This window comes from Scyliorhinus torazame, chromosome 5 (genome assembly GCF_047496885.1).
Source record: "Scyliorhinus torazame isolate Kashiwa2021f chromosome 5, sScyTor2.1, whole genome shotgun sequence".
Lineage (NCBI taxonomy): Eukaryota > Metazoa > Chordata > Chondrichthyes > Carcharhiniformes > Scyliorhinidae > Scyliorhinus > Scyliorhinus torazame.
Window position 1 is genome coordinate 165,103,448 of NC_092711.1, and position 17,461 is coordinate 165,120,908.

Consider the following 17,461-nt stretch of genomic DNA (forward strand, 5'->3'; position numbering starts at 1 on the left):
GTATCTGCTGTCCACGGGGACTTTCCTTTAATTAGAGCCGTCAGTGGATCCTGTTCCTGACACCAGACTGTTGTGGGACAAATGTCACTCGGAGTCTAGAGTTGGTTAAAGTTTAGGAATCTTTATTACAAACATGCAGGGAATGCTTCAGCGAATCGAATCATCTCAAGGAGTAGTTACAATAACACACGTTTATACACAGTACAGTTGCAGCTGTTTTGTCTGCAGGTTAGTGGGAAAGTACAGGACGTAAAAGAAACAACTCGAAAACGGCTACAGTGACTTCATCTCTCACAAAACACATCTCGGAAAACAATAGCCAGATCAGTAATCCAGAGACCCAGGGTAATGCGATAGGGATCCAGGTTCGGCAGATGGTGAAATTTAAATTAATACAAAATCTGGAATTAAAAGTCATCGATGACCATGAGAGCATTGTCGATAGTTGTAAAAACCCATCTGGTTTATTTTAGATCCACCTGTGGTGGGGGAATAACAGTATTTACTATCCAGGATAAAATAAATGTACTTCAGCCTTTGTGGATCATTCCAGTGGAAATGTGTTCTCCCCCAGGCTCAAAGATCATAATCCACTGGAAGCAAAGCCATTAGACCAGCCAATCTAGCAGCAAGAAACCCTCTGACCCTCCCACTTCACCAAGTGTCAGAATGAACAAAGTTTGATTTGATTAAATTTATTCACGTGCACCGAGGTAAAGTGAAACGTATTGTTCTGTGTACAATACAGGCAGATCATTTTATACATGAGAAAACATAGGCCATATGATAAATACATAATATAAATACGTAGACATCGGGTGAAGCATACGGAGTGTCGTGCTACTCAGTAGAGAAGGTGTGTGGAGAGATCAGTTCAGTCCATAAGAGGGTCATTCCAGAATCTGGTAACAGCGGGGAAGAAGCTGTTTTGAATCTGTTATTGCAAGTTCTCAGACTTTTGTATCTCCTGCCCAATGGAAGAGATTGGAAAAGAGAATAACCTCGGTGGGAGGGTCTTTGATTTTGCTGCCCGCTTTCCCAAAGCAGCGGGAGGGGTAGACAGAGTCAATGAACGGGAGGCGGGTTCATGTGAGGGACTGGATTGTGTTCACAACTCTCTGTAGTTTCTTACAGTTTTGGGCTGGGCAGTTGCCATACCAAGTGTCATGGGAGTGTCCCTTTAAGAAATGTTTTTGTCTTATCACATGGCTTCTGTGATGTCATTGTGTGGGTGGAGCTGGGCTGTGGCTCTGGGAGTTGGTTTTACTTTCGCTTTGGTTTAGGGCTGTTTTGTGTCTCTGAGCTTTCTGCTTTCGTTCTCACATTTTTGGCTGCTGTACTCAGAAAGAGGAGTATTTTGGCCTCTCTCTCTATCTTTATTTTAAAAGCTGTTTCCAGGCGGCTTGATAACTTGAAAAGAAATAATTGCTTTCTGGAAGGAATTCAAACCTGCTGTTTTGGAAAGGAAACAAGAGCATCCATACCAGGTCTTGAGTGCTGTGTGCTGGACCACACCTTTGAAAAGGAGGTACTGGTTTATGGATCTTGTTATTAAATTGGAACAGTTAAAGGGGGGAATTTATTAAGGGTTATACATAGATTACTGTAGCTGTGTGGGGTATTTATGTTTGTAATTGAGAAAAATGCTTACTGTGTGTGTTTATAAAAATATTAACTAAATTCGGAGAATAATTCTTGTTTTGATTAAAAGTGGTTAAGGCCTCTGTTGAATAACACCTGAAAGGCAGCCCTTGTACTCATCGGAACCAAAATCAATAAACAATTGTAGGTCAGGTGAACTCCATGATATACTTTGGAGTTTTCTGAACACTGGCCCATAACACCTTGGGTGGGGTGCTCTTTCCAAGAGCCGGTGCAGACTCGATGGGCCAAATGGCTTCTTTCTGCACTGTAAATTCTATGAAACTATGAAACACAAGCTATGATGCAGCCAGATAAGATGTTTTTTATGGTGCTCCTGTAAAAGTTGGTGCACCTGTAATAATTGGTAAAAGTCAATGATAATCTTCATAATTGTCACAAGTAGGCTTACGTTAACGCTGCAATGAAGTTACTGTGAAAATCTCTTAGTCGTCACACTCTGGCGCCTGTTCGGGTTCACTGAGGGAGAATTCAGAATGTCCAATTCACCTGACAAGCATGTTTTTCGGGACTTGTGGGAGGAAACCGGAGCACCCGGAGGAAACCCACGCAGACACGGGGAGAACATGCATACTCTGCACAGACAATGACCCAAGTGGGAATCAAACCTGGGACGCTGGCGCTGTGAAGCAACAATGCTAACCATGTGTTACCGTGCCGCCCATGTGGCAATCGGTGTGGACATGCTGAATTTCCTTAGTTTCCTAAGTATATGTTTCTTGGTCGTAGCGTCGATGTGGGTGGACCAGGACAGAATGCTGGTGATGTGCACACCTCAGAATTTGAAGCTGCTAACCATCTCCACCTCAGCCCCATTAATGCAGACAGGGGTGTGTACGATACTTTGCTTCCTGAAGTCAATGACCAGCTCCTTAGTTTTGCTGACATTGAGGGAGAGATTGTTATTACACCATGCCACTAGGTTCTCTATCTCTCTCCTGGACTCTGACTCATCGTTGTTTGATATCCGACCCATTACGTCGTGTCATCAGCAAACTTGTAGATGGAGCGGGAACAGATTTTGCCACACAGTCGTGTGTGTGTATAACGAGCGTAGTAGGGGGCTAAGTACGCAGCCTTGTGGGCCCCGGTATTGAGGACTATCATGGACATGTTCGTGATCCGAACCACTACAGTCGTGTCATCAGCAAACATGTGGATGGATTTGGAGCTAAATTTTGCCATGCAGTCGTATTTGTGTATAGGCAGTGCAGCCTTGCGGGGCTCCTGAATTGAGAACTATCATGGAGGAGGTGTTGTTGTTTATCTTTGCTGATTGTGGTCTGTGGGTCAGAAAGTCGAGGATCCAGTGCAGAGGGAGGAGCCTAGTCCGAAGTTTTGGAGTTTTGATATGAGCTTGGCTGGGATTATGGCGTTGAAGGCGGAGCTGTAGTCAATGAATAGGAGTCTGACGTAGGAGTCCTTGGTGTCGAGATGCTTCGGGGGCGAGTATAGGGCCAGGGAGATGGCATCTGCCGGTTGTGGCGGTATGCGAATTGCAGTGGATCAAGGAATGCTGCGAGTATGGAGTTGATGTGTCCAACATCTCGAAGCAATTCATAATGATTGATGTCAAGGCCACCGGATGGTAGCCATTAAGGCACGTTGCCTGGTTCTTCTTTGGCACCGGTATGATGGTGGTCTTCTTGAAGCCGATGGGAACCTTGGAACGGAGGAGGGAGAGATTGAGGATGTCCGCAAACACACCTGCCAGTGGGTCAGTGCAGGATCTGGGTGCATGACCTGGCACAACCAATGAGAGTCCCTGTCGTTAGTCTGCGACTCAAGATTAGTTTGGTATTGTCACTTGGAGTTCCTGATGGCTTTGCGGAGGTCATATATAGATTTCTTGAATATGTCAGGGTTGCCTGCCTTGAACACCTTCAGTCGGGAGTGAACCTCCCAATGAAACCATGGATTCTGGTTGGGTAACGTACAGACTACCTTCTTTTGCACGCAATCTTCTACACATTTACTGATGAAGTCTGTGACGGTGCTGGCATACTCGTCTAGGTTGGCTGCTGAGTTAACATAGAACATACAGTGCAGAAGGAGGCCATTCGACCCATCGGGTCTACACCAACCCACTTAAGCCCTCACTTCCACCCTATCCCTGTAACCCGATAACCCCTCCTAACCTTTTTTGGTCACCAAGGGCAATTTATCATGGCCAATCCACCTAACCTGCAAGTCTTTGGGAGGAAACCGGAGCACCCGGAGGAAACCCACGCAGAAACAGGGAGAACGTGCAGACTCCGCACAGACAGTGACCCAGCAAGGAATCGAACCTGGGACCCTGGTGCTGTGAAGCCACAGTGCTATCCACTTGTGCTACCATGCTGCCCTTGTTCTTGAATATGGACCAGTCCACTGACACTAAGCAGTCGCGTAGGAGCTCTTCCGTTGCATCAACCTTCTTAAACGGATTCTCCTGCTTAAGTTTCTGCTTGTATGCTGGGAGAAGGAGCACCATATCGTGGTCCAATTTTACGAAATGCGGTCAGGGGATGGATCATCAGGCGCCCTTGATGTTTGTGTGGCAGTGGTCAAGGATGTTGGGGCCCCTGTCGGGACAGGAGATGTGTTGGTGGAATTTTGGCAGTACACTTGAGGTTGGCCTGGTTAAAGTCCCCGGCCACGATGAACAAGGCCGCCAGGTATTCTGCGTCATTGTTATTTATAGCGGTTACAATTCATCAAGGGCCTTCTTCACTTCCGCCTGGGGTGGGATGTAGACCGCCGTGATGATGGCAGAAGTGAACTCCGTGGAAGGCAGTATGGACTGTACTTCACAGTCGGGTATTCCAGGTCCGGGGAGCAGTAGTTCACCAGGGTCGCCACATCCGAGCATCAGGAGGAGTTGACGAGGAGGCAAACTCCTTCACCCACTCCAGGTTCAGTCCTGGATGTGATTAACAGCAGGAATAATAGCAGAATCTAACCAGTCATCACTTGTGAACCCTTTGGTGTCTCCGCATGTTGGACGACTGACTGAATCCCTCCCCACAGTGAGAGGTGAATGGCTTCTTTCCAGTGTGAACTCGCTGGTGTCTCCGCAATGTGGATGATGTTTGAAATCTCTTTGTGCAGTGAGAGCAGCTGAGCGGTCTCTCCTCAGTGTGAATGCGCTGGTGTTCCCTCAGTACCCGAGAGCTTTTAAATCCACTCCCACAGTCGGAGCATTTAAAGGGTCTCTCATTGCTGTGAGTGACATTGTGGTTCAGCAAGTGATGACCGAGTGAAGCTTTTTCCAGTCGGAGAAGTGAACGGTCTCTCCTCAGAGTGAACGCGCTGGTGGGACATCAGTAGCTGTGAGCTTTTGAAACCCCTCCTGCATTCAGAGCATTTAAAGGGCCTGCTCTTGGTGTGAGTGACATTGTGTTTCAGCAGGCTGGATAATTGAGTGAATCCCATATCACACACATTGCAGATGAACGGCTTCTCCCCGGTGTGAACTCGCTGGTGGTTCTGCAGGTGGGGTAAGCGAGTGAATCCCTTATCACACACAGTGCAGGTGAATGGCCTCTCCCCAGTGTGAGCGCTCTGGTGTCTCTGCAGGTGGGATAACCGAGTGAATCCCTTATCACACACAGTGCAGATGAACGGCCTCTCCCCGGTGTGAACTCTCTGGTGTCTCTGCAGGTTGGGTAACTGAGTGAATTCCTTCCCACACACAGTGCAGGTGAACGGCCTCTCCCCAGTGTGAACTCGATGGTGTCTCTGCAGGTGGAATAACCGAGTGAATTCCTTCCCACAGTCAGAGCAGGTGAAAGGCCTCTCTCCAGTGTGATCTCGTTCGTGTCTCCGCAGGCTACCAATGTCAGTGAATCCCTTTTCACACTGAGAGCAGGTGAAAGGCCTCTCTCCAGTGTGAACTCTTTCATGTCTCCGCAGGTTGCCAATGTCAGTGAATCCCTTTTCACACTGAGAGCAGGTGAAAGGCCTTTCTCCAGTGTGACTGCGTTGATGCCTTTCCAGCTGGCACGGGGCTGTGAATCCTGTCTCACACACAGAGCAGGTGAACGGCCTCGCTCCAGTGTGACTGCGTTGATGCCTTTCCAGTCCATACGGACCTTTGAACCCCTTTCCACAATCCTCACATTTCCATGGTTTCTCCATGGTCCGGATGATCTTGCGTCTCACCACGTTGGACGATCAGTTGAAGCCTGGTCCACACACAGAACACCTATATAGTCTCTCTCTGCTGTGAATGGCGTAGTATTTTTTCAGGCTGTGTCACTGGTTAAAGCTCTTTCCACAGTCAGTGCTCTGTAACAGTCTCACACGGGTGTGTGTGTCTGTCTCAGTGCTTTTCCAGACGCACTGATGTTTAAAATCTCTTGAAGCAGACAGAATAGACAAACATTTCTCCTTCTAGACTCAAAGGCCGATGATCTTCAGTTCCCAAGAATTGAGTGACTCAGTCAGTTCTTGACGTGATATTTACTTTGAGGTATCGGCCTCAAACTCCTCTCGTTCGAACTTCCTGCAAACAGATTTTACAATGGTAATCATTGTCAGTACAGGATAGAAACTTAGAACAGACAATTCTAGTTTATATCAAACATTCTTTCCTCTCTCTTTCGCTGAAATGCTCTAAATCTCAATCCCACACACTCTCCCTCCATTCTCACTCTGCTGTATCTGATATTCACCCTCCCAATTCTCCTGAAGGTGCTGATTCAGGCTGATTGACAGATCCAAGCTCTCTGCTTCCTGTCCTGGACACAGAGACCTGAAAATCTTCATGCAGGCTGCCAGACAGATATATGTCTATATCACTGGATGAAAAATGTGTGTAATATACAGACTGTATTCACTTACTTTCCCTCCCAATTTTCCTGAAGGTGCTGATCAACAAATCTAAACTCACTAAAACCTGTACAAGAGTAGAGAATCTCCATATAAGTACATTTACTGATTCGAGATAGGGAAATTCTGAGGAAGAATTTTATTTAGTCATGGAGTGGTCATGACAGGGAACTCACTGCCCACAAGGGTTGTGGAAGTCCAGATGATCAATAATTTAAAATAAAATAGGATAGTCACTTGAAGAAAATAAACTTGCAGGGGAACAGGGATGTCGATTGGGAATGGGACTAACTGGATTGCTGTACAGAGAGTCAGCATTGACTCGAGTTCATAAATGGATTCCGTCAGTGCTGCAATGATTGTATGACTGGAAATATATAACGTAGGTACAGTACTATATTACAAAACTAGAAATAATAATACATGTATTTTGTTACAGAACCATCAATAATATATCTAATACATTCCACGTAACACTAGATATATCTCTGTCCGATATTTAAAAAATTCAAATTCATTTACGGGATGTGAGAGTCGCTGGTTCAGCCAGCATTTATTGCCCATCCATTCAGAAGGTGGTGATGAGTTGCCTTCTTGAATCGCTGCAGTCCTCGAGTTGTAGGTACATCCCCTGTGCTGACAGGGAAGGAGTTCCAGGATGTTGCCCCAGCAACAATGAAGGAAGGGCGATATATTTCCAAGTCCATCTGGTGAGTGAACCTCCAGGTAGTGGGGTTCCCAGGTATCTGCTGCTCTTGTCCTTCTAGATAGTAGTAGTCGTGGGTTTGGAAGGTGCTGACGGAGGAACCTTGGTGAGTTACTGCAGTGCACATTGTAGATGGTATACACGGCTGCTACTGGTTATCGGTGGTGGAGTGTTTGAATATTCATGAAATGGGGAGCAGTCAAGCAGGCTGCTTTGTTCTGGATGGTGTAGAGCAGCATCTTGAGTGTTGTTGGAGCTGCACTCAACCAGGCAAGTAGCGATTATTCTATTATATGCCTGACTTGTGCCTTGTGGACAGGCTTTGGGGGTCAGGAGGTGCGTTACTCGCTGTAGTCTTTGGCCTGCCCTGGTGGCCACCATATTAATATGGCTAGTCCAGTTCAGTTTCTGATCAATGATAACCCTCAGGATGTTGGTTGTGGAGGATTCAGCAATGCTAATGCCACTGAATGTCAAGGGGCGGTGGTTAGATCCTCCTTTGTCGGAGATGGTCATTGCCTGGCACTTGTGTAGCACAAATGTAACTTGCCACTTATCAGTCAACATCTGGATACTGTGCAGGGCATGCTGCACTTGGACATGGACTGCTTCATTATCTGAGGAGTCACGAATGGTGCTGAACATTGTGCAGTCATCCACAAACATCCCCACTTCTCACCTTATGATGAAAGGGAGGTCATTGATGAGGTAGCTAAAGATGGTTGGGCCTAGGAGTGTGCCCTGAGGAACTCCTGGAGCTGAGATGATTGACCTCCAACCACCACAACCATCTTCCTTTGTGCCAGGTATGACTCCAACCAGCGGAGAGTTTTCTCCGATTCCCATTGACTCCAGTTTAGCTGGGGCTCCTTGATGCCACAGTCGGTCAAATGCTGCCTTGATACCAAGGGCAGTCACTCTCACCTCACCTCTGGCATTCAGCTCTTTTGTTCATGTTTGAACCAAGGCTGTAATGAGGTCAGGAGCTGAGTGACCCTGGTTGGACCCAAACTGAGCGTCTGTGAGCAGGTTTTGCTGAGTAAGTACCACTTGATAGCGCTATTAATAACTCCTTCCATCACTTTGCTGATGGTGGAGAGTATTCCGACAGGGAAGTAATTGGTTGGGTTTGATTTGTCCTGTTTACTGTTCCCTTTATTGTCAGCCATCTCCTGGGGAAACCAGCCCTTTAATTGTGAACATTAGGAAAGAGACCATCATTTTAGCCAGACAAATAAATGTGTCAAGCTGAGAGAGCAAAGGATGTCAATGTCTTTCAGACAGCCAGAGAGAGAGACCTGGGCCAAGCTCTCCAGAGTCTGCACCCTCCCTGGATTCACTTCCTTTCCCTTCAGTTGCTGCAAGTGACCAATTGAAGGTCAGAATGAGACAATAAATGGAATGAGGGAGAAAAGAAAGTGTTTTACTCAGATGTTGAAGACAGGAGGAAGGTTCAGTCTGTCTGAAGCTCAAGCTCATTCAGGGTTGGAGGAACTTGCTCGGGAGAAACCTCCATGTCCAGCTTCCGCATTGAGACAATGGGGGAGCTCTGATTGGTAGAGGAGCAGAATCTTTCCGGCCCTCCAATCTTCCTACTGGGCAACACGTTCGCAGTCAGGTCAGCGGAAGTGAGCGCCCCCTTCCCTCAGTCATGCGCAGTCCTGGGTCAGGGGAGGGGTAGAGAACCGACGGCCGGAACTGTCAGCCGGTTGCCTGGAAACCTTGTCTCGAGGATATGTGGGGGAGGGGAACAATGGGTAGGGGCGGGACTCCCGCGTCTGCGCGCTGGGCAGTGACGTCACCGCGGAGCGGATTTATTCCTATTGGCTGATTTAGAGGACGAGTTTCTTTGTGATGTCACAATGTGGAGGTTGTACAATAAGTTTCAGACTAAAACTTCCTCCTCTGGGCAACATCTGGGAGCAAATCAATGTCTCCCCCTTTCATAAGGTCATAAAATATAGGAGCAGAATGAGGCCACAGATCCATTCTTCAGACATTGTGGTTCAAGGTGTCAACTCAGATTCTGCTCAGCATTTCATCGGTGGTTTGGGAGGCTCTGAAAGCGGTCATGGGGGGGTGGGGGTATCCTGTTTAAGGCCAAGGTCGTTAGGAAGATTGTGATCCAGGCGAGCGGGCAGGAGAGGAGACTGGGGGAACTGCCATTTAAAATGGTGGGAGTTTCCGTTACTTGGGAATTCAGGTGTCACGGGGATGGGAGCAGTGACATCAATTAAATTTGACCCCGTTAGTCGAACAAAGAAAGAGGACGTTCGGAGGTGGGACAGGCTCCCGTTGTCACTGGCGGGGAGGGTACAGACCGTAAAAATGACAGTCCTCCCGAGATTTCTGTTTGTTTTCCAGTGTCTCCCTATTTTTATACCAAAGGCCTTTTTTAAGCGGGTGAACAGGGTGATTTCTGGTTGTGTGTGGGCGGGTAAAACCCCGCAAGTAAAGAAGGTGCTGTTAGAGCGGAGCCGGGCGGGGGCGGGGGTGGGGGTGCTGCCAAACCTTTGTAACTACTACTGGGCGGCAAATATTGCCATGATCAGGAGGTGGGTCGCGGGTGAAGGGTCAGTGTGGGAGTGGGTAGAGGTGGAATCATGTAAGGGCACAAGTTTGGGGCATTGGTAACGGCTCCTCTGCCGTTCTCCCCAGCCCCGTACTTCACAAACCCAGTGGCAGTGGCGGCTCTGAGAGTTTGGGGGCAGTGGCGGAAGCATACGGGAGTGGGGGGAGCATCGGTGTGGGCTCCAATTTGTGGCAACCATTGGTTTGTCCCGGGGATGCTGGATGGAGGGTTTCGGAGGTGGCAGAGAGCAGGGATTGAGAGGCTAGGGAATCTATTTATTGAAGGAAGCTTTCCATGTTTAGAGGATTTGGAGGAGTTTGAATTGCCGGGAGGGAATGGGTTTTGATATCTGCAGATAAGGGATTTTGCGCGAAAGCAGGTTTCGACCTTTCCGCTTCTACCGCCACAGGGGATACAGGACAAGGTGGTTTCTGGAACGGGGGTGGGGGAGGGGGAGGTTTCAGAAATTTACAGAGAACGTATGGAATGGGGGAAACCCAGTTAGGTGAGCTAAAGCATAAATGGGAAGATGAGTTGGGAGGGGAGGTAGAGGCGGGTCTGTGGGAGGATGCTCTGAACAGAGTCAACACGTCCTCATCATGTGCCAGGCTCAGCCTGACACAATTCAAGGTGGTTCATCGGACACACATGATGGTGTCCCGGATGAGCAAATTTTTTGGGATAGAGGACAGGTGTGTGAAGTGCGCGGGAGGGCCCGCATACCATGTCCACATGCTTTGGGCATGCCCGAAGCTTAGGGGACACTGGCAGGGATTTGCGGATGTCATGTCCATTATGCTAAAAACAAGGGTGGCGCCAAGTCCAGAGGTGGCGATTTTTGGAGTTTCGGAAGATCCGGGAGTTCAGGGGGAGAGAGAGGCTGACGGTTTGGCCTTTGTCTCCTTGGTAGCCCGGAGACGGATATTGTTAGCATCGAGGGACTCAAAGCCCCCGAAATCAGGTTTGGGTTCGCGACATGGCCGGGTTTCTTAGACTTGAGAAAATTAAGTTCACCCTGAGAGGATCAACGTTAGGGTTCGTTCGGAGGTGGCAGCCGTTTATCGATTCCTTCAGAGAAAACTAAACTGTCAGCAGAGGCAATAAAGTGTGTGTGTGGGGGGGGGGGGGGGGAGTTCGGCTATGTTGTGTCTAGAGTAGGCGGGAGCAGTGGGAGATGGAGGGATGTTTACGCACTGAACTATGTTTACATTTGTATCGCTTATTGTTATAAAAGCATAAATGCCTCAATAAAATGTTTTTAAAACGTTGCCCCTCGCACCTTAAACCTATGTCACGTGGTAATTGACTTTTCCAACCTGGGAAAAGCTTCTGACTATCCACTCTGTCCGTGCCACTCATAATTTTGTAAACTTTTATCAGGTCGTCCCTCAACCTCCGTCGCTCGAGTTTCGAATCCGAATTTATCCAACCTCTCCTGACAGCTAATGCCCTCCAGGCCAGGCAACATCCTGGTAAACCTCCTCTGTACTCTCTCCAAAGCCTCCATATCCTTTTGGTAATGTGGTGACCAGAATTGGAGGCAATATTCCACGTGTGGCCTAACTAAGGTTCTGTACAGCTGCAGCATGACTTGTCAATTTTTATACTCAATGCCCTGACCAATGAAGACAACCATAGAATCATAGAATTTACAGTGCAGAAGGAGGCCATTTGGCCCATCGATTCTGCACCGGCTCTTGGAAAGAGCACCCTACTTAAGGTGACACCTCCACCCTATCCCCATAACCCAGTAACCCCACCCAACACGAAGTGCAATTTTGGTCACTAAGGGCAATTTAGCATAGCCAATCCACCGAACCTGCACATGTTTGGACTGCGGGAGGAAACCGGGGCACTCGGGGGAAACCCACGCACACACGGGGAGAATGTGCAGATTCCGCACAGACAGTGACCCACGCTGGGAATCGAACCTGGGACCCTGGAGCTGTGAAACAATTGTGCTAACCACTATGCTACCGTGCTGAACAAGCAGGCCGTATGCCTTCTTGGCTAACTTATCCACTTGCGTTGCCACTTTCCGTGGTACGTTTATTGTAATTTCCCAATCAACCAGACAACTTGCCCCTCATACCGTGACAGTTTCCTTCTGCGGGAAACACCCAGGTAAATTAGGCAAAAGAACCCTGTAACCACCATAGCCCATCTTCATGGCAACATGGCTGCTTTGGGAACTAAATATCTTCCAACGTGCAAACACCTTTTCATTCTGTGCTCCTCGTCAAACTTGGAACCAGGAAATCGCAACTAGCCTCAAAAATGGTCAGCCCACCGGAGGCAGAGGTGTTAGACCGACCAGTCCAGCAGAAAGAAACCCTCCAATCATCACCATTCACCAGATGGCAGAATGAACAAAATGCAGTCCTGGATGTCAGTGAGAGCAGAAACAATAACAACGGAGCCAACATCTGTAATTTATTGTGAACTTGTTGGGAGTCACAACAGATGCGATGAATCACAAAATCCCTCCCCACATTGAGGGCAGATGAATGGTCTCCCCCCAGAATTAACTCGCTAGTGTCTCCGGATCATTGAATGTTTCCCCTGCTAAGAGCAGGTGAATGGCCTCTTCCAGGTGTGAACTTGCTACTGTTCCTGCAGGGTGTATGGATATCTGAATCTCTTCTCTCACTAAGAGCAGGTTAACGCCTTCTCCCCTGTGTGAACCCGCTGGTGTCTCTGCAGGTGGGATAACTGAGTGAATCCCTTCTCACACTGAGAGCAGGTGAACGGCCTCTCCCCAGTGTGAACTCGCTGATGTATCTGCAGGTTGGATAACCGAGCGAATCTCTTCTCACACCGAGAGCAGGTGAACGGCCTCTCCCCAGTGTGAACTCGCTGATGTATCTGCAGGTTCTTTAACCGAGCGAATCCCTTCTCACACTGAAAGCAGGTGAACGTCCTCTCCCCAGTGTGAACTCGCTGGTGTTTCTGCAGGTCGGATGATTGAGTGAATCTCTTCTCACACTGAGAGCAGGTGAACGGCCTCTCCTCAGTGTGAACTCCCTGATGTATCCGCAGGCTGTCTAACCGAGTGAATCCCTTCCCACACTGAGAGCAGATGAATGGCCTCTCCCCAGTGTGAACTCGCTGGTGAGACAGCAGGCTCGAGGAAGTAGTGAATCCCTTCTCGCACTGAGAGCAGGTGAACGGCCTCTCTCCACTGTGAACTCGCTGGTGTTTCAGCAGGCTCGATGAAGCAGTGAATCCCTTCTCACACTGAGAGCAGGTGAACGGCCTCTCCCCAGTGTGAACTCGCTGATGTATCCGCAGGTTGTCTAACCGAGTGAATCCCTTCCCACATGGAGAGCAGATGATTGGCCTCTCCCCAGTGTGAACTTGCTGATGCATCTGCAGGTTGCCTAACCGAGTGAATCCCTTCCCACACTGAGAACAGGTGAACGGCCTCTCCCCAGTGTGAACTCGCTGGTGTGTCCGCAGGGCGGATAACTGAATGAATCCCTTCCCACAAACAGAGCAGATGAACAGCCTCTCCCCAGTGTGACTGCGCCGATGAGTTTCCAGTAGAGATGAAGCCCTGAATCTCTTCCCACAGTCCCCGCATTTCCACCGTTTCTCCAGGGTGCGTGTTTCCTCGTGTCTCTCCAGGTTTGTCGATCAGTTGAAACCTCGTCCACACACACAACACGTGTACGGTCTCTCCCCACTGTGAATGGTATGATGTTTTTTCAGGCTGTGTTACTGGTTAAAGCTCTTTCCGCAGTCAGTGCTCTGGAACACTCTCACTCGGGTGTGTGTGTCTCGGTGCTTTTCCAGTCACACTGATGTTTAAAATCTTTTGAAGCCGACAGAAAAGACAAACATTTCTCCTTCTAGATTCAATGTCCGGTGATTTTCAGTTCCAAGGAATTGAGAGACTGTCAGATCGAGAGGTTACGGTTGAGATTTCTGTCTGTAATTCCTCCTCTTCTAATATCCTGTAAAAACAATTTACAAAAGACATCATTGTCAGCACTGGATAGAAATTCAGAACAGACAATTCTAGTTCCTGGAGAACATTCTTTCCTCTCTCATTCCCCAAAGCTGTAAATCTCCATCCCACACACTCTCACTGCATTCTCACTCTGCTGTATCTAATATTCACCCTCCCAATTCTCCTGAAGGTGCTGATTCAGGCTGATTGACAGATCCATGCTCACTGCTTCCTGTCCTGGACACAGAGATCATAACAAATACGAGCTGCAGTTGGCCATTCGGCCCATCGAGCCTGCTCGTCTATTCTGTGGGATCATTGGCCGATCTATGTCAGCGACATTCTCCGTATTATTGACCAGAGGCTGAGTGAGCTGACTCAATATCTGTGAGCTCATGAAGCCGAGCTGTAAAACACCATGAAGAGGCTCAATGATCCGGAAGAGAGAATCCTGAATGTTGAGCAAGATGCCTCCTCGGCAGAATTTAATCCTTGGAAAACCGGCTGAGTGGTGTGGTGGACTCCTGGAGAACTTGGAGAACCGAGGGTCAGAGAAAGAACTGCCAGAAGATGTGGAGAGTCAGGTTCCCGTTAGGTTCTTCGAGGACTGGCTGCCACGTTTTCTCAAGCTGGATGTGAAGCCTGGGTGTTTCCAATTAGAATGGGCATCGGATCCTGTCTTTGAGACCAAGGGATAGTTTTCATCCCAGGCCTGTGGTCATTCACTTCCACAACTTGAAAGATCAGCAGAGGGTCCTGGAGACGGGCAAGGTGAGGTGGGACCTGGCTCCCACCTCACCTTACAGTGAATTATGTCACTTTATCCTGTGACCCTGAAAATTGTATCCGACAACTCCGTCAAGTCTTTCAATAATCAGACTACTGCCTTGGTCTTCGGTAAATCCTTGAAGAGCTAGGATTGGAGCGATGATTTGCTGCTCAGACTAACTTAGGCTCTAATCCGGACTCTTTCCCTATCATGGTGTTGTTGTCTGAAATTGTTATCTTTTATCCTGTTGAAGGGAGTTGTTATTCTGTGAGCGCCAATTGAATGTCTTCTTCTTCTCGAGTGTTCCAGGGACTCGGATTATCTTATCTCAGTTATGGTAGATGTGCCGTGTGCTTATTATCCATCATCTTTCTTCTATTATCCGAGCGTTAATCATGGCAGAACCGAGTGGTGCCATTGCCAAAAGGGTGGTTCCACTGTGCTAAAGTGAATTGGTCACACTAAATTGCCCCTTAGTGTCCAAGATGTGTAGGTTAGGTGGATTGACCATGATCAATGCACCGGGTTACGAGGATAGAATGGGGAGTGGGCTTCAGTGAAGTGTTCTTTTTGAGGCTCACTGCAGACTTGAGGGGTGAATTGCCTTCTGCACTGTAGGAGTTCTATGTCATCTATGTTGTGTTATTCATTTTAATTTGTATATGCTGTTAGTCTGTTTGTAATATTTTACAAACTGAATTGTTCTCTGTTTTTATATAATCTTACCCTCTTTCCCCACTCACTATTTTAACCTGTTAACTGGTTGTTCAATTGATCTGGCATTTCATTTTGAGGCTCTGGTCCCTCAAATATCCTGTTCCAAATTAATTCTGCAATGTGTTTTCCAAAGCTGGCACCGAGCGGGAATTAAAAGGATGGGGGATTTATTAATCGATGTGACTTTTGCCAGTCTGAGGGCGCTGGAGGATAAATTTGGGTCACCTCCGGGAAATGCCTTTCGGTATATGCAGGTTCGGGCGTTCGTGAGAAAGCAGGTAGGGGAATTCCCGCTGCTGCCTGCCCGAAGGATACAGGACAGGGTGGTTTCGGGCATGTGGGTCGGGGAGGGTAAGATATCGGAGATATACCAGGAGCTGCAGGAGGCGGAGGCAGCCTCGGTGGAGGAGCTGAAGGGCAAGTGGGAGGAGGAGCTGGATGAGGGCCTGTGGGCTGATGCCCTGGGCAGGGTCAATTCCTCCTCATGTTGTGCCAGGCTCAGCCTGATCCAGTTTAAAGTGATGCACAGGGCACATATGACAGGGGGCGAGGATGTGTAAGTTTTTTTGGGGTAGAGGACAGGTGTGTGATGTGTTTGGGGAGCCCAGCAAACCATGCCCATATGTTTTGAACATGCCCAGCGCTTACGGAATTTTGGAAGGGCTTCGTAAAGGCTATGTCCAAGGTCTTGGATACTCGGGTAAAACCGAGCTAGAAGATAGCGATATTTGGGGTATCGGACGATCCAGGAGTGCAGGAGTCGAAAGAGGCCGGAGTTCTGGCCTTTGCCTCCTTGGTAGCCTGGAGAAGGCTCTTGTTAATTTGGAGGGACGCGAAGCCCCCAAGCGTAGAGGCTTGGGTCAATGACATGGCGGTGTTTCTTAGGTTGGAGAAGATAAAGTTTGCCTTGCAAGGGTCCTTGCAGCGGTTCTCCGGGCGGTCGCAACCGTTCCTTGACTTTCTCGCGGAACGTTAGGTGGAAGTCAGCAGCAGCTGCAACCCAGGGGGAGGGTGGGGGGAGGGGGGGAGGAGGAGGGAGGGGGGGGACGGGACAGGCTGACTTATTTTGCTTTTTGTAAGGGGCGCATGCCCCATTTTGCTTTGAGATGTGTGTTAAATTGTTAATCGTTTAGAGGGTTAAGTTGTTTTGTTTCGTTGGCATATTGCCCTGTTTTCATTGTATTATTTTCCTTTTTGGAGTGTTTTGTAAAAATTATTGAAAAACCTGGAATGAAAACATTTTTAAATTAAAAAAATAAAATTCTGCAGTGTGTTGCTTGTATTTATGTTGGCAATATCTCTTGTTCTGCTCTGTGCCCATTTCCCACCATTTTTTCTGTTACTCTGTTGCACTCATTGTTTAAAGAATGATTTACAAAAATAACTTATTACAAATCTGTCCACCTCATCCATGAATATATTCAATGACCCCCACACCCCACTGGTCCCTGTGGAAGAGAAATCTAGAGACTAATAACCCTCTGAGGGAAGAGATGACTGGAAATATATAACGTCGCCACAGTACAATATTACAAGACTAGAAATAATAATAAATGTACATTATTACAGAATCATCAATAACATATCTAATCTGTACCATATAACAACACAAAACTTGTCTGTCTGATATTAATTTACTGTCCCCTTAAATATCAGCCATTGCCTGGAGAACCCAGCCCTTTAATTGTGAACATTAGGAAAGAGACCATCCTTTTAGCCAGACAAATAAATGTGTCAAGCTGAGGGAGCAAAGGGTGTCAATGTCTTTAAGAGAGAGAGAGACCTGGGCCAAGCTTTGCAGAGTCTGCACCCTCCCTGGATTCACTTCCTTTCCCTTCAGAATGAGAAAAAAATGTATAGGGGGAGAAAAGAAAGTGTTTTACTCACAGATGTTGGAGACAGGAGACGTTTTCAGTCTGTGTGAGGCCCCAGTTTTGCTCTGTGTCCAGCTTCCGCATTCAGACAATGGGGGAGCTGATTGGATGGGGAAGAGAGTCCTTCCGGTTCACCAACTCTTCCCATTGGTCAACAACTTTCTGATGCACGCATAGGAATCCGCGGTGACGTCTCAGGGTCCAGTGCGCAGGTCCGGCAGACACAGCAGCTCCGACCCACTCATTGTTCCCCCTCCTCAAGACAAGGTTTCCAGGCAACCGGCTGACAGCTCCGGCCAGAGCGAGAAGCCTCTCGGTGATTTTTTTCTCCCCCGGCCCTGGACTGCGCATGTCCAAGAGAGAGGCGAGGGAAAGGCCACCCCCTGACCTTCCTGCT

At 48.1% G+C, this 17,461-nt stretch overlaps 1 protein-coding gene across 3 annotated transcripts; it reads right to left on the reverse strand.

Annotated features, from left to right (window-relative positions):
- Positions 1–101: 101 nt before the first annotated feature.
- On the reverse strand, positions 102–17,257 carry LOC140420448 (uncharacterized). Of its 3 annotated transcripts, none has more exons than XM_072504453.1 (2): positions 17,078–17,257; positions 102–6,148 (listed from the first exon to the last, which is right to left on the reverse strand). In XM_072504453.1, the coding sequence occupies exon 2, from the start codon at positions 5,779–5,781 to the stop codon at positions 4,858–4,860; it is 924 nt and encodes a 307-aa protein (XP_072360554.1). In that variant the 5' UTR covers positions 5,782–6,148; positions 17,078–17,257; the 3' UTR covers positions 102–4,857. The 3 variants fall into 3 exon arrangements, with proteins under 3 accessions (XP_072360554.1, XP_072360553.1, XP_072360555.1); XM_072504452.1 differs by lacking the exon at positions 17,078–17,257 and adding an exon at positions 6,997–10,378; XM_072504454.1 differs by lacking the exon at positions 102–6,148 and adding an exon at positions 12,165–13,708.
- Between the last annotated feature and the right edge of the window lie 204 nt (positions 17,258–17,461).